We start from the raw sequence: 27,263 nt of genomic DNA, 5'->3' as shown, positions 1-27,263 counted from the left end.
GGGGGGGGGGGGGGGGGGCACGGAGCACCCAGGGATCAGGAGTCATCCCTCCCGGGGGGCTGTGAGCAGCCGCCCGGTGCCACAAAGACTTTGGGACAGGTGGAGCTTCCTTTGGGAGGGAAGAGGAATTGTGGAGTGCTGATTCCCCTCGTGTGAGCGGAGCTCGGTGTGACGCTGAGCTCGGGGTGAAGGTGGTTTTACTGGTTGGTGCGGGCTCTGCAGTCACTCCCCAGGGTGCCCGGGCCGGGTGTACCCCAGTGCCGGGGGAGGTGGCTCCTGGGGGTTGTGCAGAATTCCTGGTGGAGTCCGTTGCTGTGTGAATGGAGCAGCAGTGCCGGGTCTGCACCGGGGCACGGCTGAGTCACACTGAAATGGTGCAGCTAAAGGTGTCCCAGAGATCCTACCCCTGGGAGGGGGCCGGGCTGAGCTGGGACAGGGGCTGAATCCGTGGAATCCAGCGGGGATCAGCCTAGGGGGGTCAGGTTTAGCAGGATTTTCATAATCCCACATTATAATTACTCCAAGTGCAGGTTTAGATCTCCTTTGGGTCAGCAGCAAACTGCAATCCTGGGAGGGACTCCTGCACTCCAACTCACTGATTTCACCCCTGTAAAGGGTGCAGGGTCCTCCTGTTCCTTTCCCACTGATTCCCAGTTGAACTCCAGACCCAGCTGAACCGAGCCCCAGGACAAACTGGGTGTTTGCCGTTTCCTGGTAACACTGACCAAGAGAGGTGAATCTTTCCTTCTCAAAGTTCTGGCAATGGATACCTGACTGGAAGGTTTTGGGACAAGACTTCCCAGAACTTCCCTGATCTGATTCAATGGGTTTTTGAACATAATTTATATTTTTAATTGCCCATCACAGACACGGGTGAGACTGAGGCCACCAGGGGTGCCTGAACCATGACTGTGCTGGGCAGTTCTGCACCCCAGGGTGATTGGCTCAATCCATGGAATATTTGGGATGCATTCCTGAGATCAGGTGACTGAGCCTCAGATTAAGAGGGCACATGTGAGGCAGTACCTTTCCCTGGGGTTGTGCAGCCAAACCTGAGCACATTCCAGTGGGATTTGTTTGCAGAGGCTCTGGCTACACACAGCCAACTTTGGAGTCGTTTTTGCTGCTGTGCTTGCTCTGATTTTGATTGGGATGAGGGATGGAAGCTGAGCAGGTGCTTGTACCCCCCAGGGGTCCTCCTGGAATGCCCTGGGGAGGTTTTTCCAGGAAACTTTCCAGTGTTGCAGCTTTGGGGAAGGCAGGTTTTGCTCACTTTATTTCGAGTGGAGAAGTTACTGTTTCTCTGCAGAAAATGCTGGGCAGTGCTGCCAGCACTAAATAATTGTATAAAACTGGCTTCCACATTTCTTCTGGATCTGTTTAATCAAAGGCTGTGGAATTTTCAGCACCAGTTTTAGGTGGATGTGTAGCTTGGCTAAACTCACTGTCCATATTCCCATTTTTAGTTCAGCTGGCCCAGGAAAATGAAGGCCTGGGTGCTGTATTTTAAACCTGAATCAGTTTATTTGCATCTATTTCTGTTAATGTCAGTAAGTAAAGATACTGTTTTCTTTGCCATAAAGTGATTATGAAAAACCTGAGTCTTCTTCATAAAAGCATACAAATCCATGGACAAAGTCCCTTTGGGAGGCTGCTTTCTTCAGGATTGTGCCAATTTATAGTGATGGGACAGTACTTCACATGATTTTTTTAGTAAAATGTGCAGTTTTTACTAGCAGTTCCCGTCACCATCTGTGCTTCAGGCTGGAAGAATGCCACCCAGGCTGTGACAGTGTCAGAGCCCTCATCATCCCAGAAACTGCTGTTCCTGCCCTTGCACCTCAGACACTCAAGTCCTCTACAGCATCTCTTTCCAAATTAAATCAGTGCCTGAACTCATTAGCAGACAGTATGAGGTTTAACTTTAACCATATCCCCCCTACAAGAACCCCCAGGTTTCCGTGGGATCAGCTCTCAGTGCCTCGGGATTGTTGCATTTCCTTTCCAGTGATTTCACAACATCCCTGTGGCAACCTCAGCCTTGTGAAGATGGGCAGCTGGGAGGGAGCCCTTGTCCATGTGGCTGTGATTCACTGCTGGGGAGGCTGTGGCACCACATGGAAAACACATCCAACAGGAGCCACCGACAGGACTCTGCCTCCTGCTCTGCCCCTTCCCTCCCTTTGGGTCCCACCCTTATCTTTGCCAGGGGCTCTGGGAGTTCTTCCTTCTCTTTGTAAGCAACTGCAAAATCAAGTGGGAGAGAGAAACGCTGTTGAGGCAGGAAAATTGCGTAGTTCTTGTTTCAGAACTGTTTCAAGGTGGTGTCTGTGCAGGGCTGTGCTGTCCCATGGTCATGAACAGGTGGGAATCCTCTCCTGGCTGAGGACAGCCAGGATGGCTGAATTCCCATGACCTGACTGCACCACCTAACCCAGAGTGTGTCTTTTGTGCTCTGAGGCAGTTGGAGAAAGTAGCTTTGTAGTCAGAACTTGGGGTTGTTTGTTGCATTGACAAAACTTCTGGTTTTTTGTTGGAGAAGCAAACCAGAACATGAGGATGGAGCAAGGTGGGGAGAGGGATTTCGTCTTGTCCTCTCTGCCAGCTTGGGAAAGGTCACCAGTGAGCTGGTACAGAAATATTGTTTCTTGGAAGGCAATTAGAGCCACTTCCCTTGGGTTCATGGCTAATTGTTTGTTAAAGCAGTGAGTCATGCCTGAGGAGCTCCAAGCCAGGGTACAAATTGGTGTAGTCTTATATTCTCCTCTGAATTACAGCAGTGGGGACATACTGATGAACTCAGTGCTGGAGAGGAGCTGCATCCCTTGTGAGTGATCCATTTGCATTGCCACCTGGATAATGGGCACTGCTCCGTCCAGGAGGGTGCCACTGCTGGATAGTGTCACCTCACTTCACCTGTGTCAGTAGAACTTTGGTTTGACTTTATCAGACAAACAGCATTTATAGCATTTCTGTTCCTCCCTGAGGAAGGGGAAAGCAGAGAGGATACAGGCAGAGCTGGCTCAGCGTGTTTCCAGCAGTGCTCTGCTGCTTGGTTCACTTGGGAAGCTGAAAGGAACAAAATTCATCTTGAAACCCAGCTTGGGAATAACCTTCTTTGTTTTAGGGGGAAAAACATATGGAACCCTCTGGAAAGCAGTCAGTAGGTCAGGCATGCAAGGTTTTCCCACATTGTCTATACTTTGGTTCAATACTGTGTGTAAGGGCTGGTTATTGCTGCATTCTCTGGATTTTGGACTTGCAGCAGTTTGGAGTGGGAGCAGTGCAGCCAGTCTGCAGTTACCAACCAGCTCAGATGGGCAGGTGCCCATGGAATGAGCTTTGGGATTTTACAGGAGTCTCAAGCTACTGCCTGGGTGAGGTTTGTCTGCAATTTGGTGTCTGGTTTTAGCCCAGATTGCCAATAAACCTCTCAAATGTTGTGACTTCACTGAGCTCCTCAAGGTGGTGAGCTGAGGGAACTGAAACATTGAAACTGAGCATGAGTTGTACTGGGGGGCCTCTGCTACAGAGCTGGGACAGGTTAAAAATGGAGTGGGAATACCTGGGGAAAGTGCTGCAGTAACAGAGTGGGGGTTGTTGAAGAGGTACTGTGTTACTGAATCTTTCTGGTTTCATTCTTTAATCAGGATCTAGAGCGGATGCTTTTAAGGCATTGAATTAACACGTTTACATGCACATCACTTAGTATCTTGTTCCGGTGAAAAAATAAGTAGCTTTCAGTGCTTGCTCCACAAGGTATCAGTTTGGGAGGTTCCTGGACTTGGTGCCAAAATAAAGGGCAGCACTGCAGATCACTGGGGTTTGTGTCTATGGGGTACTGTGTATTTTCAGCTCCTTTCCTAGTGAATACTGAAAGTGGGCTTGTAACACAAATGAGGACAAAGTTTGTTAGGATAGGACAAGGGGAATGGTTTTAAACTAAAAGAGGGTTGATTTAGACTAGATTTAAGGAAGAAATTCTTGGCTATGAGGGCGGTGAGGTGCTGAAATGGATTTCCCAGAGAAGCTGTGGCTGCCCCATCCCTGGAAGTGTCCAAGGCCAGGTTGGACGAGGCTTGGAGCAACCTGGGCTAGTGGAAGGTGTCCCTGCCCATGGCAGGGGGTGGGACTGGATGGGCTTTAAGGTGCCTTCCAACCCAAACCACCCTGGTGCATTTCTCCACTGTGTCCTAGTTGTGAACATTCAGCTCCATCGATGGCCCTGGGTGTGAACTTTGCTCTCTGTACAACCTGTGGAATGTCTGGAGTTACAACCTGCTCATAAATCCAGAGTGTTTGGCTTTGCCTTCCCACAGCATCCACTTCCCCACTTCTTCCATCATTTTTCCTCCACGGTTTGATGTGTGAGGGTCAGGATAAAATCTTGGCAACTCCCAAAAGAACAGTGCTGGCAAACACTGGAGTTTTGGACAGCTGGGGATCTGTTTGGGTTTGTTCTTTCAGGGGCCTGAAAAGATGCAAAACATCTGAGAGCTGCAATAGCAAGACACTGACTATGTGTGTTACTGGGGCAGTGAGAGGAGCCCGAGGTCAGGAAGGATCTGGCAGGACTGTTCTCAGGTGGATGGATTCCTGGGAACTCTGGAAATCTGGGATGCAGTGCCCAAGGAGGGGGAATGGGTTGCTTACAGTACCACAGCGGAGACAAGCAGCAGTTCCTGTGCTTCCTACCTTTCCTCCAGCATCCTTTTCACTGGAGCCCAACTCCACTGTCTAATTTAAGAGCATGGAATGAGAGGATTTCCCAAGTGCCCGTGAGTGTCTGTGCCTTTGGGAGCTGTGGATCCTGTGGACCTTGCAGGACCAGCTCCTCATGGAATAAATGTGTGCATGGAGCCGGTTACAAAGCACCCTGCACTCATTTGTTTGAAACCACTCCAACTAAGGCTTCAGAGCAGTAAACTGATTGGGAAAGACAGCACTTTCTAGTTTCCCTATGGTCTCCATGCCATTGCAGCAGCCAGAGTGTGCTCTGTGAGCTTCCCTCCCTGTGGACAATGGGAAGTTTCCCTTTGGTTCTGCAGGTCAGGAAGGTTCTATGGCACTGGGAAGCATGGAGTTTTGGCAAGTCTGACATTGGTGCACCTGCTCCTTTCAGGATTATCAGTGTGTCCACCTGCTTGTGCAGGCAAAGTGCTGGAATCCAAGGTTCACTTTACAGGGCTTTGTTGTGCCTGGGGTGACAGCCTTCCTGGGCACATGAAAAGGGGTCGTTGCAAACCCTGAGCTCACAGCTCTTTGTCTGACTTCAGTGCTACGCAGCCAAGGAGTTCTAAAAGATGGGGGAGCAGCACCTGATCTGTGTTTGGAGAACCATGACAGTATGTTGTGTAAACTTGGAGCAATACAACCCCAATCTGCCCCATTTCCACTCCTCCACAGGGTGATTTCAACAGTCCTGGAGCTGAGCAATTATCAGGGTGAGTACAGCAAAGCCAGTGCAGACAGACTCTGAACTGCACCATCTCGTGCAGGTTCTCTACCCTGAGAGGTTTGCAGGAGCTCTGCCTGGGCCTCCTTGTTCTTGTTTTGCCTTTTTGGTTTGTTTATTCACTCTTTCAGAGTCGCTCCTCAGACAGGCAGTGTGTTTAACCAGCTTTTCTAACCTCAGGGCTGTAGGAGGGTGTCCCTGCAGCCTTTCTGCACATCCTGGAAGCTACTGCCCAGCTTTTTTAAATGCTAAATCTGATCCTGCTCTGATTTGTTAAAAGAGTCAAATGTCTAATTAGAGATCTCAGCAGGACTTGTGTACACTGAAATCTCTTAGATATTTTTCCCTTTTTTGCCTTTCTTTAAGGAAAATGTCTTTTGCAGGCAGGTGCTCAGTGGGAAGAAGCTGTTCCAGCCCAGAAACTGAGTTAGGATGGTGCTGAGTCCAAGCTAATATATCCTAAGGGATTTTTATTTCAACACCAGTGATGCTTCACAGGTTCTGAGTGTGCCTCCAGCCCCAATCAAAGGTTACAGATACCCAGAATTTTTGGGAGATCCATCTAGATTTTAAGAGTTCTCTTCTGCAAGTCTCCCACTGTCTACAAATGAACTGTAAATGGAGTATCTAAAATGCTTGATTGCCCCAAAATAAGCAGAGCCAACTCTTATTTTGACTTCCTGTGGATTTTATCAGGGCCATTAGTATTGGGAAAAGATCAGACTGTAACTTTGTAGTTGTATTGTTTGAAGAGATGAGAAGGGCTTCCTTTTCTTATATTTAAGCAACTGCTTCATCCCTGTTAGCATTTAAAAAACTCTTGTAGCTTGACAAGTACTGTTTAGATGCTTCTAAATTCCCATGTCCTTCAATGAAACCAAAGAAACCTTTGGTATTTTATCTCATTGTGTTGAGCTGGTCATGAATGGTTATGGAAAGGCTGTAAATCCATTGGCAGCCTGCAGTGACATGGTTTTTCCTGCATGATTTCAAAACCCCTCAGAGCTGCAGCTTGGCAATGGTGAATAAACTCCTGTGCTGCCCCTCCTCACATCCCAGGGCTCTTGCAAAGGGGCATGTCCCCACTCGTGGCTCTTTCCCATCATTTCTCTGTGGGTTTTTCCCTCATTTTGGAGCTCTGTGCTCCCTGTTTGCTCAAGCAGCAGCACAGCATTGCCCTGATTGTTTTGACAAGAGCTCTGCACAACAGCGAGGGGACGGACCCAGTGTTGTGCTAATTTGGATCCCTTTTTCACTGGAGCTGCAGCAGCAGCTGCTTGATGCTCCAGAGGTCACCTCACACACTTCTCCCTGCTTTTAGAACATCCCCACGGCTGCAGAGGCACTTGGAAAGCAGCAAAAAGCAGCTACTTAGGACTGGAAGTGGGAAGTCCTTTCAAGGGGAAAAGTGTTAGTTCAGGGTAAAACATTTTGACATAAGGTTGGAATAATAGTCCAGTAATTCTCAGCCAACTTTTGTGGTCCAGCAGGATTTCACTGAAGCTTAGTCAGTCATATTGCTAAGAAGGGGAAAAGTTGTAACTTGAAGCAAGAACCATGTGGATGCTGGAAATGTGGATTTCTCAGCTGACAGCAGCTCATGTTCTGAGCTGTGCAGTTGTTATTAATCACTCCCTGTTCACCTGTACCTTCACAAGAATGTTGGTTGTAGATGTGCAAAGTGCTGGAAGGTGCAGAAGTTTGCCTGTGGCACCCAGAAGAGATGCGTTTCTCTTGACTCCCCAGATAATAAAGGTAAATTTTCATCCTATGGACACTTGCCACTTTGCTGAGATTTTATTTCTAGATAATAATGCGGTTTTTCTGTATCTACAGTTGTGAAGTGTGGATTGTTTCTTATGAGCAAATATTCCTGTGACCTGAGGCAGGTGGAAAAATCTTTCAGCTGGGGTGGGAAAATGGGCATAGAACACCCCTCAATCAGAAAACAAGCTGCTTTTTAGGCTTCATTATGGCAAGATGTGGTTCATGCTGCACTAGATTTCATCTCCAGTTGGTTAATTTGCTAATTGCAGATTAACTTGCAAAGATCACTGGTGGTGAGTGGCTGAACTCTGGCTCCAGTTCTGCCCCTGACTCACAAACCTGATGTGTTTCCATCAAACATGGCTGTAAAGGAGTTCCCCCCTCTCCATCCTTGTTACCCCACTCAGGGCAGTTCTCCTGTACACTGACCCCCCCCGAGGAATCATGGAGGAATCATGTCATTGTTTCACATGGAATGCCAGGCACGTGCATTTCCTGGAGCTTCTTCAGTTTGTCACGGATTTAAAGTGCAAATTTGCATCTTCAGAACTAGTCCCAACCAGTTGGTGATTTTTTTGATTCCTCCCACAGCTGCTATGATTCCTGTTTTGGGGTTTTTTTATGATTTGGGGAGGCTAATTTAAAATATTCTCTGACAAGGAACTTCAGAATCACCAAAGGATGGAATGGTTTGGGTTGGGAGGGACCTTAATGCCCATCTCATTCCATCCCCTACCATGGGCAGGGACACTTCCCACTATTCCAGGCTGCTCCAACCTGGCCTTGGACACTTACAGGGATAGGGCATCTACAGCTTCAATTGTAAATAATACCTTAATTAGCATTTAATTTGTTAAGGAAACCTTAATTTTTTAATCTGTCCCTACATTTGACTCACCCAAATTTATAAAGTTTGGGCTGCAAATACAAGGAAACACTTGGTAAAACCCACCTGTCACTTGGTGGGTTGGATGGGTTGGGACAGGTGGGGTACAAGTTGGTGGCTTAGTTGAATTGCAGCCCTGGTTTGTGGTAGATTATTGTTTATAGCACAGATTTATTAAAAATTGCAATTCTTCTGCTTTAATTTCTTTGTTCACATCTTTATTCCGTGTGTTGCTTTCCAGGCTGGAGTGTTTGGGCTGTCTGGTTTCACTGGTTCTCTGGGGTGTGGTCTCTCCTTTAATTGGCTGCTTCTCCAGTGTCTCTTTAATATAAAATTGGAGACCACTGAGGAGGGGAGAAAACTGTTCATCGAAACTTCAGCTGAACTTCCCAGCACTGCAGCTTTTACACATGTCCCTTCTCTGGTCTCAAACATGCAGAATGTCAGAGTAAAGGAATATCAGTTCCCTTTCCAAGGCTGACAGTTCTCCAAACCCAGTGTCACTTCTTGTGCATTTAATGGAGTTTTGGTTCCACTCGAGTTACCCCATTCCCCAAGGTCAGGGTGGAGCTGCACACTTGGAGAGCCCCATCTCAGGAGCTCTTCCTTGCTGATGGTTGTCCCTATATCCAGGTTTGGGTTGGGGTTTGGGGGGGGGAGACAGTGGAGGTAAAAAGAGCTCTTGGGAAGCAGGGAGTGGATGGAGAGAAACAAATGAGAGGAGCTGCTTGAACTGGCACTGATGCCTCAAAAAATTGGGTGTAATTGCTGCTTGTGCAGAGCTGTGCTTGTAAATCTGTCAGCACCTGGTGAGGACTGTGTGGGTTTTGTAATCCCAAATTTGAGCCTGTCTTGTTTTCTGTCTAGTTTGATGTGTGTAAGTCACTGTAAAAGTACAGTTTCCATTCCTCCTGTTGAACTGGATTATTTCCTGGTTTCTTTCCCGTCTCTTAGAAAATTATAAGTTATTTCTCAATCCAGATGGAACTGTCTATACAGTCTCCACTTGTCTGTGGTTTATATTAATGGGGAGATGATTGAAATATTTGCTCAGCAATTAAAAGGCATTAGTAGCTTCAGGGAAATAGATGAATTGAGTTTTGCTGGACTGTAATTTTTGGTTTAGTGCTTTTCTGAGGTGTTTTAAGAAGGATTTCTGTTTGCAGAAGGTTGTAGTTGGGGTGACTTGGGTATTTAAAACAGAATTAAGAGTCCAAAGTGTTTGGATTCTGCATGGAATGGTGGTAACTCCATAAATAACAGCACAGATGCAGCTCAGGGCTGTTGGAGAATCATAAAGCAAGAATTAGTTCGTAAAGCAAGAATTAAAGAACAAGCTGGAGAGAATGAGGGAAGGGACCAAATCCCAAGTGGGAGCCTGGCATGATGTATTGGGGGATGGAAAACAGAAAGAGATGCATAAGCCACTTTGACTGTAAAAAATCCATATTCAGAATAGAATGTTGGTGTGCTTTAGTGGTGGTTTTCTGTGCCAAGTAAACCCATATGGATGTGCAGTGGGATTTTTCAGTTGTATCTGAAATGACAAGTTCTATCCTCATTGTATTGCAGGAAACTCAAGGATGTGCCAAAATGCAACGTAAACTTAATTTACAGCCTTAAATTAAGCAAAGCTACAGCACTTTTAGGTGATCTGAGTTTGTGTCTGAATAATAAAATTCTTATTTCCTTATTTCTTTTGTGGTTCTGTAATCATGCTTCTCTTGGCCAGAAACAAAGTGAGAAAATTACAGTATTTCTAATATTAAGTGTCAATGAAGGCAAGATTTTTTCCAAGAATTCTTTGCACAGGATGCAAATAATAAAGAGCCACATCAACCCTTTTGTGCAGTTCACATCACACAGGTGTTTTTATCCCATAAAATAGCCCATCTGGTTTCTGTTCTCTGTGTGTTACAAGTGTCTTTATTCTCACAGTGCACTCTTGGCTAAATGGAAGTCGGTGTTTCTGGGACACCTGATGCTTTCAGTGAGAACAACTTCTTGTGTTAATTTTCAAATAAATTCACCTGTAGAAAACACTTTGTTATGTCAGGCAGCTAATTCTGGCTTTGGAGTTGAGTTTTTAAATGAAACCTTGGTACCTTTATGAAAATAAAGCATCACATTGGTTTCATTTTGAAGAACACAGCAAACATGAGGTGCTGTTTCTCAAAGGAAGTAACTTTGTGTTTATATGTGAATTCTGTTGGATATTGTTGAGGAAGTTTGATTTTTCTCTAACACAAACATCCTGGTTTTTTGTAGGGCGCCAATGCCTCTGCTTTGGAGAAAGAGATTGGTCCTGAGCAGTTCCCTGTGAATGAGCATTATTTTGGCTTGGTCAATGTAAGTGAAATTGCTATGGTTGAAAAGCTCTTTTTTAATTCATATCCTAATTTGGAATTTAACAGGCTTGTCTGTGAGAACTTTATTGATGGGCACTTCTCACTTAGGGTGGGACTGTGCACAGACACCACATCCTGCAATATGGTGCTGTGCCTTGGGATTAACCAAGACAAAATTGCATTTGAAGTACAGAGTATTTATTATAAAGCCTTGGAGAGAATCCTTCCTCCTCTGGTCCATTTCTGATTATAAGACTTTAATATTTAGCTGGAAAGTGTGAACTAATGAAGTGTGTGCGTTGTGGCCATGCTGCTGCAGAGAGCAGAGGGGTGGTGTGACCCTGGTGCTGCGGTGAGTGCAGGGTGTGAATGGAGATGTGTTGGCCCAGAGCACATCCCTGCTGGAGCAGCAGGAGCTCCTTTGTGCAGGAGCACGGGCCATTCACTCGGGCAGGAATTTCCTTCTGATTTTCTCCCAGCCCTGTGTGAGTCCCTCCAAAAAGCTGTGCTTTTGTCTCTGCCAGTTTGTGTGGATGTGCCTGGGCTGGGATCTTGTCTGCCCAGACTAACTGTGGAGAGTGTGGGTGTTGATCCGGAGCAGCACATCCTGCTGGGCCTGTGACCCCTTTTACCAGGGAATAAAGGGAGTTAGTTCATAAAAACGGTAGTTCTGTGCTATCCCAATTTGGGACAACCCAGTAGAAACAGGGATATTTCTGTTTGCTGCTGGGCTGGGTGTGTTTTGCTGAAAGCTGAAAGCTGCTCAGTCTCTTCACACACCAAATAAGGGCAGCATAGCTCCTAAGTGGTATTAATTGCAGCTCATTAGAAACCCATTTAATTGGCTTGTGGGTGGGTTTGGAGCAGTTTGCATTTGCAGACACCCAGATATCCAAACACACGGAATTCTGTTCCTTAAGGATGGTGTTAATGACCATTCCAAAGCTGCTGAGGTTTGCTCCAGGAGGAGAAAAATGGAAGGCATGTCCCATTGTAACATAAATAACAGGGTGTTGAATAGTGTGAGGAGGGAAAATAGCACCCTAAAAATACCCAGAATTACTATGACCACGGCCATTCTCTGCTTTGAAGGACAAAATATGACTAATTCAGTTGTGCTCCGTTCCTCCGGGTTCTTTAGGGGGAGCATTTCCATGCTGTTGTTCTGCTGAGCTTTTTCCTGAGCTATTTCCAGTTCTTTCACGATTCTGAGCTAATTGGAGCATTTTAAAGAGTCTCATGGCTTCAGCATCAGTGCTCTTGAACTGCAGATAGAGTCAGGTGTGGGACTCGGTGACAATGGAGGCTTCCAAATTTGGTTTTAATAGTTATTTTCCTTTTGGGTCAGTGAGCTGAACCAGCCTGGCTGCAGTTAAACTGTAGCTAAAGCCACTGCAGGGGATCTGGGAGAAGGGACAGCTTGTTGGAATAATTTCTATGTAATGAAGTGCAAGAGAGGGGGAACAATGTTGTCATTCCAGAATTTCATCTCTGTTTCATTTTAAGAACACTCTATCTTAAAATAAGCTTTCAAACTTTATTTTTACATTGCACAAGTTCTTGGGCAGTTAGGTAATACTGACTCTAAATACAGGCAGTTTTAAGCAAAACCCCCCATGCTTTGCCATCTATTTACAATATTTATTTGTACCAGAGAAACCATGACCAAAAGCTTTTAAAATATTTGTGTTTGTTCCTCTTTTTTTCATTTGTGTTTTAGGTCACATTAGACTTTACACACCATTGGTGTGTGTGATCTGTGCATGTGGCCCCACGTTTGGAAATATCCATCAGCCCACTTGGAACTGCCTTGAAAACCTGGGTTTTGGGGCTCTGTTAAAGACAAACTGTTACAGCCCTTTCTTTTTTTCCCAGCCAGAATTTCTAACAAAGTTCAGGTCATGGTTGGAAAGATCTGATTGCTTTGTACTTCTAAACACAAACTAGTTGTAGTTTGTGTGACACTGCTGGGTAATAGTGGTCATTTTTGGAGGACTCTCTTTAATACAGAGAGGGGGAGATCAATAATTGAGATATTCAGAAGTTTCCCAAGGCCCTGAAGTGCTCAGAGTTGGAAGGATTTTGTTCCAACATGAAAAGAAGTCAGATTTGCTGGAATAAAATGCATCACTTGGTCTTGTTGCAAAGTACTTGGCAAGTTGTAAAATATCTGAAATGCTCAAGGAAGAAAAGTTCTCCCACATTACTCTCTGTAAAGGTGGTAGGAAAGAGAAAATACTCCTTAGAAGGACATTTTAAAACCTAAATCATGCTGTGAAGTGAATTTTTCACCATATCACTTGGACTACTGTAAAACGTCTCACTGGCAGGAATTTTTAAAACTGTTTGGATGGAATTTTAGTTCTTTAACTCCTTTAACTCTTCCCTTTAGTTTGGTTCTAACGATTTCTCTCCTATGTGGGCAGCACCAAAGCAGGACATGTATAACCAGTTGAATTCCTGCTTTTAGACATGATTTCTTCCTGAATACAGCCCTGAAATCTTCTTTAACTCCTTGCATTGTAAACTTTTTTGACTTACGATGCACCATCTTTTTTAAGATGCTAATTTCTTGTTCTGTCTCTTAATTTCCTGAGGTGGTTATGGACAGATATAGCAGATACCTCACCTGAAAACAATAATATGTAATCAGACTTTTACTAGTTTTGCCTGCATTGATATTCTTTTATGTTGTATGCAAATTTATTTAGCAAATTTAATTAGCATGACACTTATTTGTTTTTCTGGGTCACTGACAACCATGTGAGTGAGGCTCTATCCTAATTCCTGTGTTTGCTCAGCTTGCATATTTATTTTCCTCATGTCGGTAAGTTGTAACTGTTTCTCCATGTGGTATAAATGCCTGTTAATGTAACTCTAACCTGTAACCTTTCCAGCTGTATGAATTCAACTGCTTTGCTCAGCAAAGTGATTATTGACATCATTCTGCTGCAGGAACCACACCAAAGTTTTGGGAGCACTGACTGGATCTCCGAGTACCAAAACAGTCTGTGCTCTGGAGTCACCTTTGTGTGCTTTTTTGGTTTATTTAAACTATTTTGCTACCATTTTTGGTTTATTTCAAGTACTTTCCTCTCATGCTCTTGAGATGCACAGTCTGTACCAGAGTGGCTGGGGACTGGCAGAGCCAGGGCTGGGTTCGGTCCTTTGGAGCCGCAGCGTTGGACAGGAGCTGGACAATAACGTGCAGAGGAGCAGCTCCAAGCCCATGGCTTTGGGTGATAGGGTGATATCTCCCTGTGCCTCCTTCTCCAGCCCTGCAGCTGCCTCTGGAAGTGGTTATCTCAGGGGTGACACTGCCCTCAGACAGGGCAGGTGGGAACCAGCTGCTCTGCATTTCCTGGCTCAAAACAGTCCCTTATAGGCAGGAAGTACTTATTTATTATATTGTTAGTTGATAAGATATGGCATTATTTATTTATTTCATTCTGGGTCCTTGGCACCCCTCCACAGCAGGATCTCCCCTCTCAGGATGAGCGGTGCTGTGTCTCCAGAACTTGGGATTTTGGGATGAGCCCTTAGCTACTTTTTGTGTGTATTCCCAATATCCCTGTGACTGTTGTCTTCTCTTACCAGCTGATAGAAGGCTCAGTCTTTCTCACCATCCCAGTAAATGAACTCTGACAAACAACTTCTCCAGTCTCACTCTGTGCTGTTCTTAACGAGCCACCTCTGTTATTCCTTTTTAACAGACCCAGTATGAAACCATTTATTTCCCTTTTGTTCCATTTTGACCAGTTTGGCAACACCTGCTACTGCAACTCAGTCTTGGAGGCTGCGCTCTGCATTTCCCTGCATCATGTGCTGCTCAAAACAATCCATTACAGGCACAGAAAGATTTATTTATTTTAATATTATATTTATAATGTAGTATGTTATTTATTTGTTTCATTCTATGTCCTTGGCACCCCTCCACAGCAGGATCTCCCCTCTCAGGATGAGCAGTGCTGCATCTCTAGAACTCTGGGTTCTGGGATGAGCCCTTAATTACATTGGATGTGTAATCCCAATATCCCTGTGACTGTTGTCTCCTCTTCCTTCCCTTGCTGTTACCAGCAGACTCAGTCTTTCACACCATTCCAACTTGTATTTCCCCAGTAAATGAACTCTGCATTTCCCCAGCAAATGAACTCTGACAAACAACCTTTCCAATCTCACTCTGTGCTGTTCTTAATGAACCACCTCTGTTATTCCTTTCTAACAGACCTGCTACAAATCCATTTATTCTCCTCTGTTCTGTTTTGACCAGTTTGGCAACACCTGCTACTGCAACTCAGTCTTACAGGCACTTTATTTTTGTCGTCCATTTCGGGAAAAAGTGTTGGCGTACAAAGTGCAGCCTCGGAAGAAGGAAAGCCTCCTGACCTGCCTCTCTGATCTCTTCAACAGTATTGCCACCCAAAAGAAGAAGGTGGGGGTCATCCCACCCAAGAAATTCATTTCCCGGCTGAGGAAAGAAAATGGTAAATGAATAAATAAATGGTTTTTAAGGTGTGTAAAATGTAAACACGACTCCCTTTTTGAGTCGAGGTTGAAGAGGTTTCTCGTAGGTTTTGTGGTGGAAATTTCACCTCCTCTGGGGTTGTCCCAGCAGTGTGCTTGTCCTGCAGGGGTTCTCTCCATGTTGTTGTTCCTGGGCTTGCTTAGGCCGTGCCCATGTGCCAGCATTCCAGTTATCCCCCCTGGCATGGTGTTCCCTGGAGCTGTGCTGCAGTCAGCATGCCCCAGGTCACTGCTCCAGCCCGGCCTGGGCTAAACTGGCGTCATGGACCCGGCCCAAGCTGAACTCTGAGGAGATGCAGCCCTCGTAGGCTGCTCTTCCATTTGTGGCAGGAGAAATCCCTCAGGATGAGAACTAGTGGTTGTTTCCCAGGGCTACTTGGTGAGGAAAAGTTCTGGATGTTGATTTATCATCTCTGCTTGAACTTGCAAAGATAACAAACTTACAGTGGGGGATTTTTGCCCCTTGATGGTGGACTTAATGAACTGCTGGCCCAGGGCAACGCGTCTGAATTTCTTCATTTCTCTCCCTCCCCGAAGGAAAGGAAAAAAACTACAAAAAGCCCCCAAACTCCAAACTAATAATTTTCTTCAGTTCTGAGAAATGTCCATACTAAGTTTCCTTAATGCTGTTTTTCAGCTGTTTGTTTGTTGCAACCTGAGGATAAACCAAAAACCCTTTGTGAGAACAACAAAGTGCAGTTCTTCCAAACCTTCTCAATGTCCCCCCAGTTGTGTGACAGGGGAGAGCAGGGGCAGGGCATGCCCTGATGGCCAAAAGCATTTTGCCTTGGCATTATGAAGGAGCTGTATTTTTTCATTCTCCTTGATCTCTTCCGTTCCAGAATTATTTGACAATTATATGCAGCAGGATGCACATGAATTCCTGAACTACCTACTCAACACTATTGCTGACTTACTCCAAGAGGAGAAGAAGCAGGAGAAGCAGAACAGGAAACTGCAGAATGGCAGCATTGAGAGCGAGGAGGGGGACAAGGCTGATCTGACGTGGGTCCATGAAATCTTCCAAGGAACACTAACCAATGAAACCAGATGTCTGAACTGTGAGGCTGTACGTTCAACCCCAAACCTCTTAGAGCTTCCCAGGTTCTGGAGCCTTTTCCCTAACGCTAAGCACCCTTTTTCATTTATTAGGGTAGATGAAATTGCACTCTCTCTATTAAAATATGGAGCATAGCCTATGTTAGGAGTGTGTCACCTCTGTGTTCAATACTCCTGAAGGTATGTTGCTCAGCAAAGCGTAGTGTTTTCCCTGTTCTCCTCCCTGTTCCCAGCCAGGCAGTCTCCACCTGGCTCATCCAAGCTGCCTTTTTGTCTCCTTGTTCTTTCCTGTGTCAGTGGTTGATAGTTTATGTTGTGTTTCTCCATGAGAGTTGCTCCCTCTTTATTTAATTCTGGGATGAACTGAGTTGCTATTGGAATTCTTGGTGCTGGTCTGTGGCCACTCTGTTTGAGAGAAAAAGAAGTGCCATGAAATCTAGAATTAGAACCACACCACCTTCAGATCATGAATTTGTAGTTAGTCATCTGCTCTCATTTAATAGTTCTAAAAAAATGAAAAACCCAGATGGGGAGAGGAAAAAAAAAGCAGAAGTGATTACAACAGAAAGGACCGTTCTTGGCATTTTAAATCTAAAGTTTTGGCTCTGTGGTGAAGAGAAGCTCTAAAAATGACATTAATAGGGTTCTATCTCAAGGATTTTGAAATGAAATGTGACTGTTCCACAAATGGAAAGATGGTTTTCCTCCCTGCTAACCCATTTAATTGAGGAACCATCTGCCTGTTTCTGCCTTCCCTCTAAGTATTGACTGTTCCACTCTGAAGTGCAGCAAAAAGCTGTCCCAGTCTGCAGAGCAGAGTGGAATGTGGGGAAAGCTTCTCTGAGCAGTTAAAAACTTGTTTTTGCCAGTGAAATAATCAGATGTGTCTTGAAGCCTCAGGGGGGAGAGATGTTTTCTAGAAAGGTTTTGCGGTTTGATTTTTTTGGTGCCTTTTTTCCATGGGTTTTGGGGTTTGGCTTGTTGTTGATTTTTTTTTTTTTAATATTCCTCTTTGGTTTTTAACAACACATCAGGTTATTTCTGCAGTTTCAATTTACCTCAGGAAAGGACCTGTGTGTGTGTGTGCATATATCTTTTCTATCATTAAGGACATTGCACCATCCCAGAGATGGTTAAAAGAAACCTGCCAGTTCTAAACTGCTGTCAAATACCTCTTCTCCTTTTTTTTAAGGTTAGTAGCAAAGATGAGGACTTTCTGGATCTCTCGGTTGATGTGGAACAAAATACATCAATTACGCATTGTCTGAGGTAAACGGGATTATTTGGGAATGGGAAAAACTCCTGCTCTTGGTCAGGAGGAAAGAGCCTGGTTTAGTTGCTCTATGTGGTAAAATATTGTGGGTTTTTAGTGGGGTTTAGTAGCTAAGGAGCACTAGTGGTATGTAAGATTGATTTTCACTTTATTTTGTGGGCATTTGAATTTGCTACATCACACAGTCAAGTTTTATCAAAACTAAACATGCTGTGTTTGGTTTCATCATCAATTCTTGATTATTTTAATATTGTTCCTGCCTTTCAGTTGCCTGCTCCTCGTGTTTAGGGGGAGGTTTGTTTTTGCTGATAGACATTTGCTCCATGTGTTTGTCCATTACATCCAAGGCTTATCAGCTGCTTGGATACTGCATCCAGCATCTGCTATTTAATAGCTGATAATGGCTGTGGAACTGCTGGGAGCTGGAAGATAATCCAGACTCAGGCTGGTTAATGGCCGTAGATCTGGACAGTTCATTTCTGCCACCAGAGAAAACATGGAATGGCTGCTGATGGCAACAAAACTCGATCACCTTATTGCAGTTTCTTACCTTTCCTACTCAGAAAATAGGCGGTTAATACCCGAGGGGGTGATTTCCAGATTTTTCCAGCTGAACATCCCAGGACAAACACACCTAAAATGGGTTTGTGAGCAAGGAGAATAAAAGGAGCTTCATCTTCCATGTGTCGTTTGGGTTTTTTCAGCATTATCAGCAGTAACTTTTACCTGGATGGCCTGGAATATTCCTGCTCATCCCACTCCTCTCTCCTGTCCACAGGGGATTTAGTAACACTGAGACTCTCTGCAGTGAATATAAATACTATTGTGAGCAGTGCCGCAGCAAACAGGAGGCACAGAAGAGGTAAGGAAGGGGCAAATACGCAGCCTAAGTGGAGATGTTCTCTTAAAATGGGCAGTTGGTGGAAAAGTGCACCTTGTGAAGTCAGTAAAAGGACCGGGTAAGGTTGTTTAGGTCTGTGTTTGGTGGGGAAGGGAGTAAGGAAAAGAGGAGAGACCAAGTAACTTTGTGGTGACCTCGTCAGAGGAATAAAGAGATTAATTTTGTGTGTCTCCCAGAAGAGTTTATATCTGGTGCTTCCAGACATTCACATTTTCCCCAGTTAGGATTAATCAGCTTAGAGCCCCTGCAAACCATCCCATCTGCTTTGTCTGTGAGCACTGGATAGAAAAAAATCTCATTTCTCACCTCACACTTGGTCACAGCCAGAGCAGCAAGACAGATTTATTGCATCTCTCTCTTCCCGTTGATGTGATGAAAAATTGATGTTTTCAATATAGCCAGTTGTCCTGCATTCAGGTGTCAGTTGTGTAGTTAATAATTCAGAGTAGATGTTGTGGGATACGAGTGAGGAAAAGCAGCATTTTGAAAAGCCGAGCAATGTTTTTTAAAGGAGCTTCCTCCTGGTGAAGCTACTGTGGAGCCCAGCTCTGTGGCAGGTCCCTGCTAACTCCCTGTGCTCTGTTGGCCACGCTGTGGTGGTGCAGGATGAGGGTGAAGAAGCTGCCCATGATTCTGGCTCTGCACCTGAAGAGGTTCAAGTACATGGACCAGCTGCACCGCTACACCAAGCTGTCCTACCGCGTGGTGTTCCCCCTGGAGCTGCGGCTCTTCAACACCTCGGGGGACGCCACCAACCCCGACAGGATGTACGACCTGGTGGCCGTGGTGGTGCACTGTGGCAGGTGGGTTGTGCTTCCTGCCCCGGGAACACCTGGCCTTGGAGTTTAAAAGGAGTCTGTCCCCCACAGCATCATTTAACAACAGCTGTTTACAGTACAGGAACGGGCAAAGCGGGGTCTGAAAATAGCTTTATTTTTAAAAAGTTTTCTGTCTTTTTCACTACTTTTTTACTGGTTGAAATTTTAATTTTTGAGTCTCGGGTTTGGCATTTTATCGGCTTTCAAATATGGTGGTAATTCTGACCGAGATTATTGATAAACAAACTCTCCCAGCGTGGTGTTCTTTGTTGTTTCTGTGCTCTTACTTTGCTACAGTTCAGTCTTTAAAAACACAAAACCGACACAAAACCCTGAGCCTGCTTTCCAGGAAAGCTAAATGGAATCAAAACAAATCTAAGAAAAACACTTACTAAAAGAGAAGTAAGTTGCATTTGTCATTGAAGTTCCTTTAGAAGCTGGTGCCATCATGTGGAATAAACTGTGCACTGCTGAGCTTTTAAAATAGCCTTGTTTCCTTCATCAGATTTGTGTTGTAGAGGCTTTACTTCTGGTTTTAAAAGCAAAGAGGAAAAAATTTTAAGCACTTTAGGAAAAAAGCACTTATGGAAAGCAAAAGAATTGTTGGTAACTGCCTTCTGGAAGGGTGAGTGTTGAAGTAACATTGGAGCACACAAATGTTTTGAAGTATCTTTGTGAGGAGCAAATATAATCAATACTAACCTTGCATGGATTTAGTAGAGCTAAATATAATGACTAAATATAATATAGATGAGATAATTCTAAGGGATTTCTGTTCTGGTACAGTAGTTTTATTTAATTTTTATCATTTTAAGATTTCATCCTATGCATTTTCTTCCACAGTTCTTAATTTGCCATACCTGTACCTACACTTACATATTTTGATAATGGTGATTAATAATTCAGATGTATTAAATGACTTTGTTTTCTTTTCTCAAACCTGTTATCCCACATGGGGTTTTCAGGAGTCCTGACTCATCTGGTTTCAGTTCTTACTGGGAACTTGCCAAAGGCTTAGGATAAATGAGATTTTTTTAAATAACCGAGTTCTCAGAACTTGTTTTATATATTTTACCCTTACAGTTTTACTTTTCATGTGGTTCCTCTAAACAAAGAAGTTTTATTCTGTGTTGGTAAATTTGTTTATCAATAATTCTGCAAGAACTGGAAAAGTACTTTCTCTTGCCTGAAGCTGGTATATTGGTTGTTTCAAAGCCTTATGTAGTTCCTAAGGAAAAAGTAATCCTGAAGAGAGGGAATATTTTGGTTTTCCACTGTATCCCTGGGCTGTTCTCTCAGGATTTGAGGTCAGTAAAGGGTAGTTTTCCATCCATTTAGTTTATTATCTCAGACTCCTCCCTTCTCAGGGCAGTCTGCCTGCCTTCACTCTTGGAATTAAGTCATTCTGTTGACTCTTCCCCTTAAGGTAAGAATTCAGGATATGGGCAGTGGGATTGGACTGGGAAACTGCTACCAGAAGAGTGGGAACAGCAGTCACAGAAAGGCACAGGTTAAACCACCCTGGGAATTAAAGAAATGCCTCCTGTGCAGATAAAATATCTCAGACCTGATTTAATTCAAAAGTTAGAATTTTTGAGCAGCTGTCACAAGACTCAGAGTGGTGAATGCAGCAAAGCAGGGATTGGAATAATGGGTTTGAGTTGTGGGTTTTCTTTAAATACATGAAATTGTGTATTTTGATGATGTAGCAAGTCAGAAACTTAAATTCCAGCAATTTGGCAAAAATCTTCAGACCCTGAACAGTGTTCTGGGTAACATCAGACAACGTGAGGAGCTGGGAAGTGCAGCTGTGACAGCAGTGGCTGGGATCCTGTGGGAGGACGGTGCTCCTGCCTTTGGAGGCACAGGAATGATAAGTTTTCCACCCTTTTTTCCTGGCAGTGGCCCAAACCGTGGACATTACATCACCATTGTGAAGAGCCATGGCTTCTGGCTGCTCTTTGATGATGACATTGTAGAGGTGGGTGCTGTGCCAGAGCTCTGAAATGCTCTGATTTCAGCCCATCTTTTGGGCTCCTTTTTGTCTCTGATTTGCATTTTATTCCTGCATTTAAGAGCTTCTCACATTTTTTTTCCCACTTTTTACACTTCAACAAATTGAAGTGTAGAAAAAATGTTAAAAAAAAAAAAAGGCTTTGGGAGACTCTGGTGAGGTCCTGAGATGACACAAATGTTTGGGCTCAAGCAAATTTCTCCCTAACTTTTCTGCTAACATACCTGTAAAGGCTGATATCCACAAGATTTATATATCCACATATTTCACATAATTGTTAAGCAAATATCAGGCAGTAGAACAAATGGCACAGTAGAGCTGCTTTTTGTAAAGATGGAAATGTCTTGTTTGCCTCTGAGACCTTGTGGTCAAGGTTGAGGCCTGATGGGAAGTGTTAAATAGGTGCAGGAAAAGCCTTGTTTGTGTTGAAATAAAAATGTGATAAATTCTCAATTGTTTATTTTTATTAAATCCTTGCTGAGCTTTGAGCATCAGGGGTGACTTCCCAGTGATTTGGGCTGATTGTGTAACCATCAACAGTCGCCTGTCTCCCATTTTTGTATTTCTGGGGTTATTTTCCTCTGTTTCTGTCATGAACCAAGTACAGAATTGTGTCACCTCATTTTGGAAATAGTATTCAATATTTTAAAATCTTCTCCATCCAGGAAATAAACTTTGAATTTTAAAAGCAGATGTAAAACAACCATCTTATTATTCTGTAATTGTTTTTTATGAGTCACTTCTGTGTTGTAGCTCAGCTTTTAGGACAAACTAGAATTTCTCTTTATCTGCAAACACTTGGCACTATTATAGATATGCCAAAACATGGCTCTGAAATCTGTGCTGTCACTGGGCAGGAAATCCAAGGAGCTGTCACAAGCTGGAATGTAGTTAGTTCCTCCCTCGTGGAAAAAAATACTTTTTTTTTTCCCTTTATGTTGCTTTTCTAACTTTATTGGTACCTTTCTTTTTTCAAGCTCATCTTTTATAGAGTTTATCTAAAGTGCTGTAAAAGTAAAGCTCTTTGGAGACTTTATATTCTAATTGTGGCCACCAAGAAAACCAGACTCCTGAGTACAGATATTGCAGCTGAAAGAGAGCACAGGAGGAAGGTTTTCCCCCTTAAATACAGTTCAAAAGCTTTATTGCATTTTTGGCAAGTGATAGGAATGACTAGTTCTGAACTGCCAATGGGAAGTAGTTTATCCTGATTACCCACTAAATGTCAGCAGTGGGGAAGGCATATTTATTTGTCTATTAGGATCTCATTGGAAGGCCAACTCTCAATTAAATGGCAGATAGATGATAATCAAACATTCTGCAGCATATGTGGAAAAGCATCAAATCCAGGAGGCAAATCAGTCCAAGTGGGATCCTGTGCCAAGCAAAATGAATTGAGAAACCTGAGTTTCTCTGGCTAATCTCCCATCTCTGGCTAATTTGACATGTTGTTGTTATTAGAGCAATTAAGTGATGCTCTAATATTTACCTGACACAGGGAGGGAAAGGCTTCCATCCAGGGGGCTCTGCACTTGGAGGGAAGGGCTGCATGTCCTTGCTGATTTGCAGCCTGTGAATGGTCTTCAAGAACTGCCTTTGGTTTGGAGAGCCAGGATGGATGTTTGGAAGTGAGCAAAGGGTAGTTCAGCTCAGTTCATAGGAAACAACATCACTTTTAGTGCCAGGTGAGGCTGCAGAACCCTCAGAGTAGTTGTGAAACCCTCCACTGGTTGTTACTCTAAAGCTGCAGCTGGTGAAACTCTGCTGTCCACACTCTGTGGTCAGCTAAGGAGGGGAAGAATAGTCTGAATAATCCTCTTCCAGTTCCAGTGTACTCTCTGTGGATAGTGAAATTAAAGAAGGAAGCCAGTTTTGCTGTGATATAACTAAATATATCTGTGGGATGAATTGATCCCGATCAAGTGTTTGCCTTGCATTCAGAATGAGTGGTGGAAATAGGCTTGATTGCATGGCAAGTTGGTTGGCACTTAAAATAAAACAGGAGTTGCTAATGTTTGAGTTGTCTGCTAAATATATTGCAAGGCCTGAAGGATGTTCTTGGGCTGTATTTCTGTTAAGTGTGGCTCTAACAGTCTGTAGTAACGTTCTGTTAATAAATGGTGTGAAAATGCACACCCTCAGTGGGATGTTTGCTTCTCTGCACTCCCTCAGTGGAGAAGAGAAAAACACAAAACACCTTGGAGGGTTTCCCCCCCCCTTCTCTTTTTTAAACAGAAGGTGTTTAACAAAACTATTCAAGAGAGAATTTCTGCAGCTGCTGCACCTTCTGAAATCTCCCGTCTGTTCCTCTTGTGCTTGGACAGCCTGGGAAAGGCTGGGAGAGGCTGGGAAAGGCTGGGCTCAGCTCACAGGTTGTTTGGCAGTGCCACTTAGAGCAACCAGAGCTGCTGAGGCTGCTGGGGATGCCAAAATCTGGTTAGTGAGCAAGGATTTAACATTCTGCCCAACACATTCTGCAGCTGAGGAGGCTCCTGGGGGAGGCAGAGCAGAGTCCCTTTCTTTTAAGATGGAAACACAGGTTGGTTTCTGCTTCTCCCTCTTCCAGTCAGAGCAGGTGTTCAGCTCACAGCTTCTTGTATTTGGAGCATTTCTTTGCTTCCTCAGCTTAATATAAATATAATATACAATATATAAATATAATATTTCTAGGGAAATATAATATATAAAGAGAAACTTCAGGCTTGTCTCCCTTTAGGCTCCACAACAAATTCAGGCTCCCTCAGCCTCTCATCTCTGTGGATCCAGAGTCCTGAACGTATTTTAGGATCTTTTTTTTTTACAGGTATTTTAAAATCCTCTCCCCCCAGTGCAGTGCTGAGTAGCACAGGCCCCTGGGAGGGTTTTATTTCAGTGTTTTTCTCTCCCCTGACTGCAGAACCCAACTCAGTAATCTGAAGCCAGTTGTTCTCAGGAACAGGCTCAAGACATGTAGAACTTGCATTTTTGAAAACCCTTTCAAATGCCCTACAGGCCTTGATGGTTGGAAAGAAAAGCTACTTTTCTGCTCATAGTTCACAACTTAAAATATAAGCTGACCATTTAATTATATCAATACCGCAGATAATTAATTCTTCTTAGAACAAACCTTGTGATAATATTCCTGTAGGCTCTGTGCCAGCAGATCCTAAGGAAGGAAAGCTCTCTTATGGCCAGAAGATCATAATTAGGTGAGATCCACAGATTTCATGGTGTAATTACCAGTAGCACTTGCAGGACTTTTTTACTAAAGAGGGTGACAATAGCTTTAAAATCTGGAGTTATTTTAGCTGAATGTTAAATCTACTCAACGTGTACTGTACAAAAATCTTCTTTGCTGCTCAGTAACTGGTTTTTTTTTTCGTTTACATTGCAAAATACTCAGGAAAGGTGACACCAGTCTGAATGAGAAAACAAATATAAAAATGTCATGTAGTCTTTTAAGGATACATTTTCTTGGATCCCTTGTTTTGTAGCCCAGCTTAAGAGTGCCCCCATTCTCTAAGCTTTATTATTTCATCCTGGTTTCCATTTTTTCAGCAGTGAATGAGTTATGAAGTGGAGAACATGTTTGGTTGGATTCAGTGTCATTGTGTCAATACTGCTCAGCTTTCCAGCATCACCTCCAAGAACTGGAAATAACCCCTTGTCTGGGAAAGGGCTCCTTCAGGGGATGGTTTGACTGAAGCTAATTGTAACTCTCATTAATTTTCAGAAAATTGATGCCCAGGCCATTGAAGAATTCTATGGGTTAACATCAGACATTTCCAAAAACTCAGAGTCTGGATACATCCTCTTCTACCAGTCACGAGACTGAGGCAAAAGGAACACGTATCCAAGAAACAAAGGGATCAAGATATGTTCAAATGGAACATATTTGTGAGGGCAGGAGCAGTTCCTCGTTGTTGCTGTAGGACCAGGACAGAGCCAGCAGGAGGAGGAAGGTCCCTCCCTGCCCTTTTTGGAGGATTAGTGCTGACTGCCATCACAAGAAGAGCTTTGTTCCAGTTTCCTTCCTGGGCTTTTTTCACGTGCTATCTTCCAAAATCCGTGTTACCTCTACTTGAAACCTGGCTGCTTGTTTGTCCATGAATGGAAGAAGAGATTTAAAAGTAGCATTGTAGAATTCTGACCATTTAATGTTGGCCTGAGGCTGTACCTTGGTTTCTGCCATTGTGATTTTTCTGTATTTTAGCAGAACGATTTCAATATTCAGTGTCAGCTGAAGGCATATTTTAGGATATGAACAGCAGCTGGTTGCTGGATATTTTTGGTGACTCAGACTTGAGAAGCAGTACAAAGCTAAGACATACTGGAAATGTCAAGTCTGTCATTTTTATAAAGCAAAGCAGACAAACCCCTCTCTCTGCAGCATTGTCAGCCTCCCGTTCTGCACTGTGTTGGGTTCAGAGAACACTAACAGCACTGCGCCTTTTGTATCCTGATTTGTACTCTCCTGTCTCTTCTGCAGAAGGGAGAGAGCTGTGTTCACCTCAGCCTTTGCTGTGTGTTGCTTTGGAAGCAGCAGTTTTGCCTCAAAGCCCTGACTCCAGGGGAGCAGAGCAGGTCCCTTTCAAGGAACATCTCTTGCTGTAGGAAGTTGAAGTTCCAGCGTTTCTTGGAGCTGTTGCATAAACCAAAAGTGCCCTCATTCTGAACCAGAATCTGTTCCACATTTCAGTCAATTCCAAGCAAACTGGTGCATTTTGAATCTATGCTAATCCACAGAAACAGCACTAATTGGGAAGGGTTAACCAAGAGAAGCAGCATTTATGGAACTAATCCAAGTGTTCTTAGGCTTCAAGGGGATGAACAGGTAAGAAGGAAAACCAACCCACCAACCCAGACATTGCCTTGTAAGTGTTCCTTGTCATTTGTTGGTAATCTGGGAATCATAACACCCCCTAAAAATGCTTCTGATTGTTTTACCTCTCTAGGCCTTGCTTAACAGGAGGAATTGCTGGTCTTTGAAGACTGAAACAAGCAATTCCCCATCACATGTGTATATATTATAATCTCAAGGATAACTAGAAAGAAAAGACTGAGGAAGTTTGTAAGAACTCTCAGAAAATCTGGTGCAAGTTTCTTATTGAGAAGCCCTGTTGCAGTGCCAAAGCTTGTCACAGCTGGCTCTAAATACCAGTGGGAATGAGTGTGTTCCTGACTCCACCTTGCTGGGTGATCCTTGTCCTGTGTGTGTGGCTGTTCCAGCACAGCCCCTCCCCTGTCCTCCAGTGCTTGTTGTTCTTGAGGATATTTAACTTATGCAATTCTGTGGCTTGTACAGGATATTCAATGTTCTACCAAAACACTGTCCTCAGGAAAGCAGCATTTCACTTTTCTTGTGGTAGCTTCATGTGTCTGTTCCTTCCTCTCATGACCACAAATGTTTAGCAATTACCAATTAACTCCTGCCTTCAAACTGCAAATGAACCCTCACCATGGTATTCCAGCTGGCTGCCGTTCTCGTTCTCCTGGCACATCTCCTCTTCCAGAAGATAAAATAGGGACACTGGGTTTTTTAATTATTTTTTATTATACAGAGTACTGTCATTTTAAGAGACACATTCGATAGCAGCAAATGTCCTTGTCATCTTGTTCCTATTGTGTGACAGTTGTTCCTGGCTAAGAGTCTTCTCCTCTTCTCCATACACAAGCTGTGAGTCCTCTCCTGGTGGTGCCACCAGAAGACTGTCATCACTAAGTCTTGCAAAAAATGAAAAAAAGAAAAAAAAGAGAGAGCACTGAGTTAAAAATAATCTAAACAGTAAATACAAAAATTAATGTAGTACACTAGACATGTATTTTGTATATCTGGTGATACATTTTTACAAATGAAATACCCGACTGAGAGATAATATTGAAAGATATATACTATAGATTAAAAACTGTTAAAAGTGCACTTTTGCTACAGATTTATAAGGAGACTAAAAGGAGTTAAATGGGAAGAGAATGGTGTGATGTTGCTTCTGTAGAATAAATGACCCACCACTCTCCAATAAAAGTCATGTATAATCAAATGCACATAGCCCAGAGACTTTTCCTTGAATTCCAGTCCGAGGCAGAATTCCAATCCTTAACTTTTCCCACCTGGCAGATGGATCCTGACCCTACTGTGTCTGCACCCACAGAACCTGTGCAGAAGAGGTTTAAAGCAAGAACAGTGAAGAATTCAGTGCCGTGGGTTCTAACTGATGTGCTGGTGAAACAAGGGCCTCCAC

The 27,263-nt window shown here is 43.8% G+C and overlaps 1 protein-coding gene across 2 annotated transcripts in view; it reads left to right on the top strand.

Moving 5' to 3' along the window:
- LOC113956153 (ubiquitin carboxyl-terminal hydrolase 12-like) overlaps window positions 1-27,066 on the top strand; it is a 27,764-nt gene extending 698 nt beyond the window's left edge. Inside the window, exons 2-10 of one of the 2 annotated variants that reach the window (XR_003530760.1) lie at window positions 10,377-10,457; window positions 14,727-14,940; window positions 15,823-16,049; window positions 17,232-17,308; window positions 18,091-18,174; window positions 18,819-19,016; window positions 20,934-21,012; window positions 24,758-25,858; window positions 25,980-27,066. Coding sequence is in view for 1 of the 2 variants with exons in the window: in XM_027662389.1 (XP_027518190.1) it covers window positions 10,377-10,457; window positions 14,727-14,940; window positions 15,823-16,049; window positions 17,232-17,308; window positions 18,091-18,174; window positions 18,819-19,016; window positions 20,934-21,012; window positions 24,758-24,859 (1,062 nt within the window). In the remaining variant the exon portion in view is untranslated. Of the gene's footprint in view, window positions 1-10,376; window positions 10,458-14,726; window positions 14,941-15,822; window positions 16,050-17,231; window positions 17,309-18,090; window positions 18,175-18,818; window positions 19,017-20,933; window positions 21,013-24,757 lie in introns of both variants that reach the window. The other variant, XM_027662389.1, reaches the window with a different exon arrangement.
- The last annotated feature ends 197 nt before the right edge of the window (window positions 27,067-27,263 follow it).

This window comes from Corapipo altera, unplaced genomic scaffold, assembly GCF_003945725.1.
Source record: "Corapipo altera isolate COAL_440 unplaced genomic scaffold, ASM394572v1 326, whole genome shotgun sequence".
Lineage (NCBI taxonomy): Eukaryota > Metazoa > Chordata > Aves > Passeriformes > Pipridae > Corapipo > Corapipo altera.
This window is presented reverse-complemented; position numbering and strand designations above follow the sequence as displayed.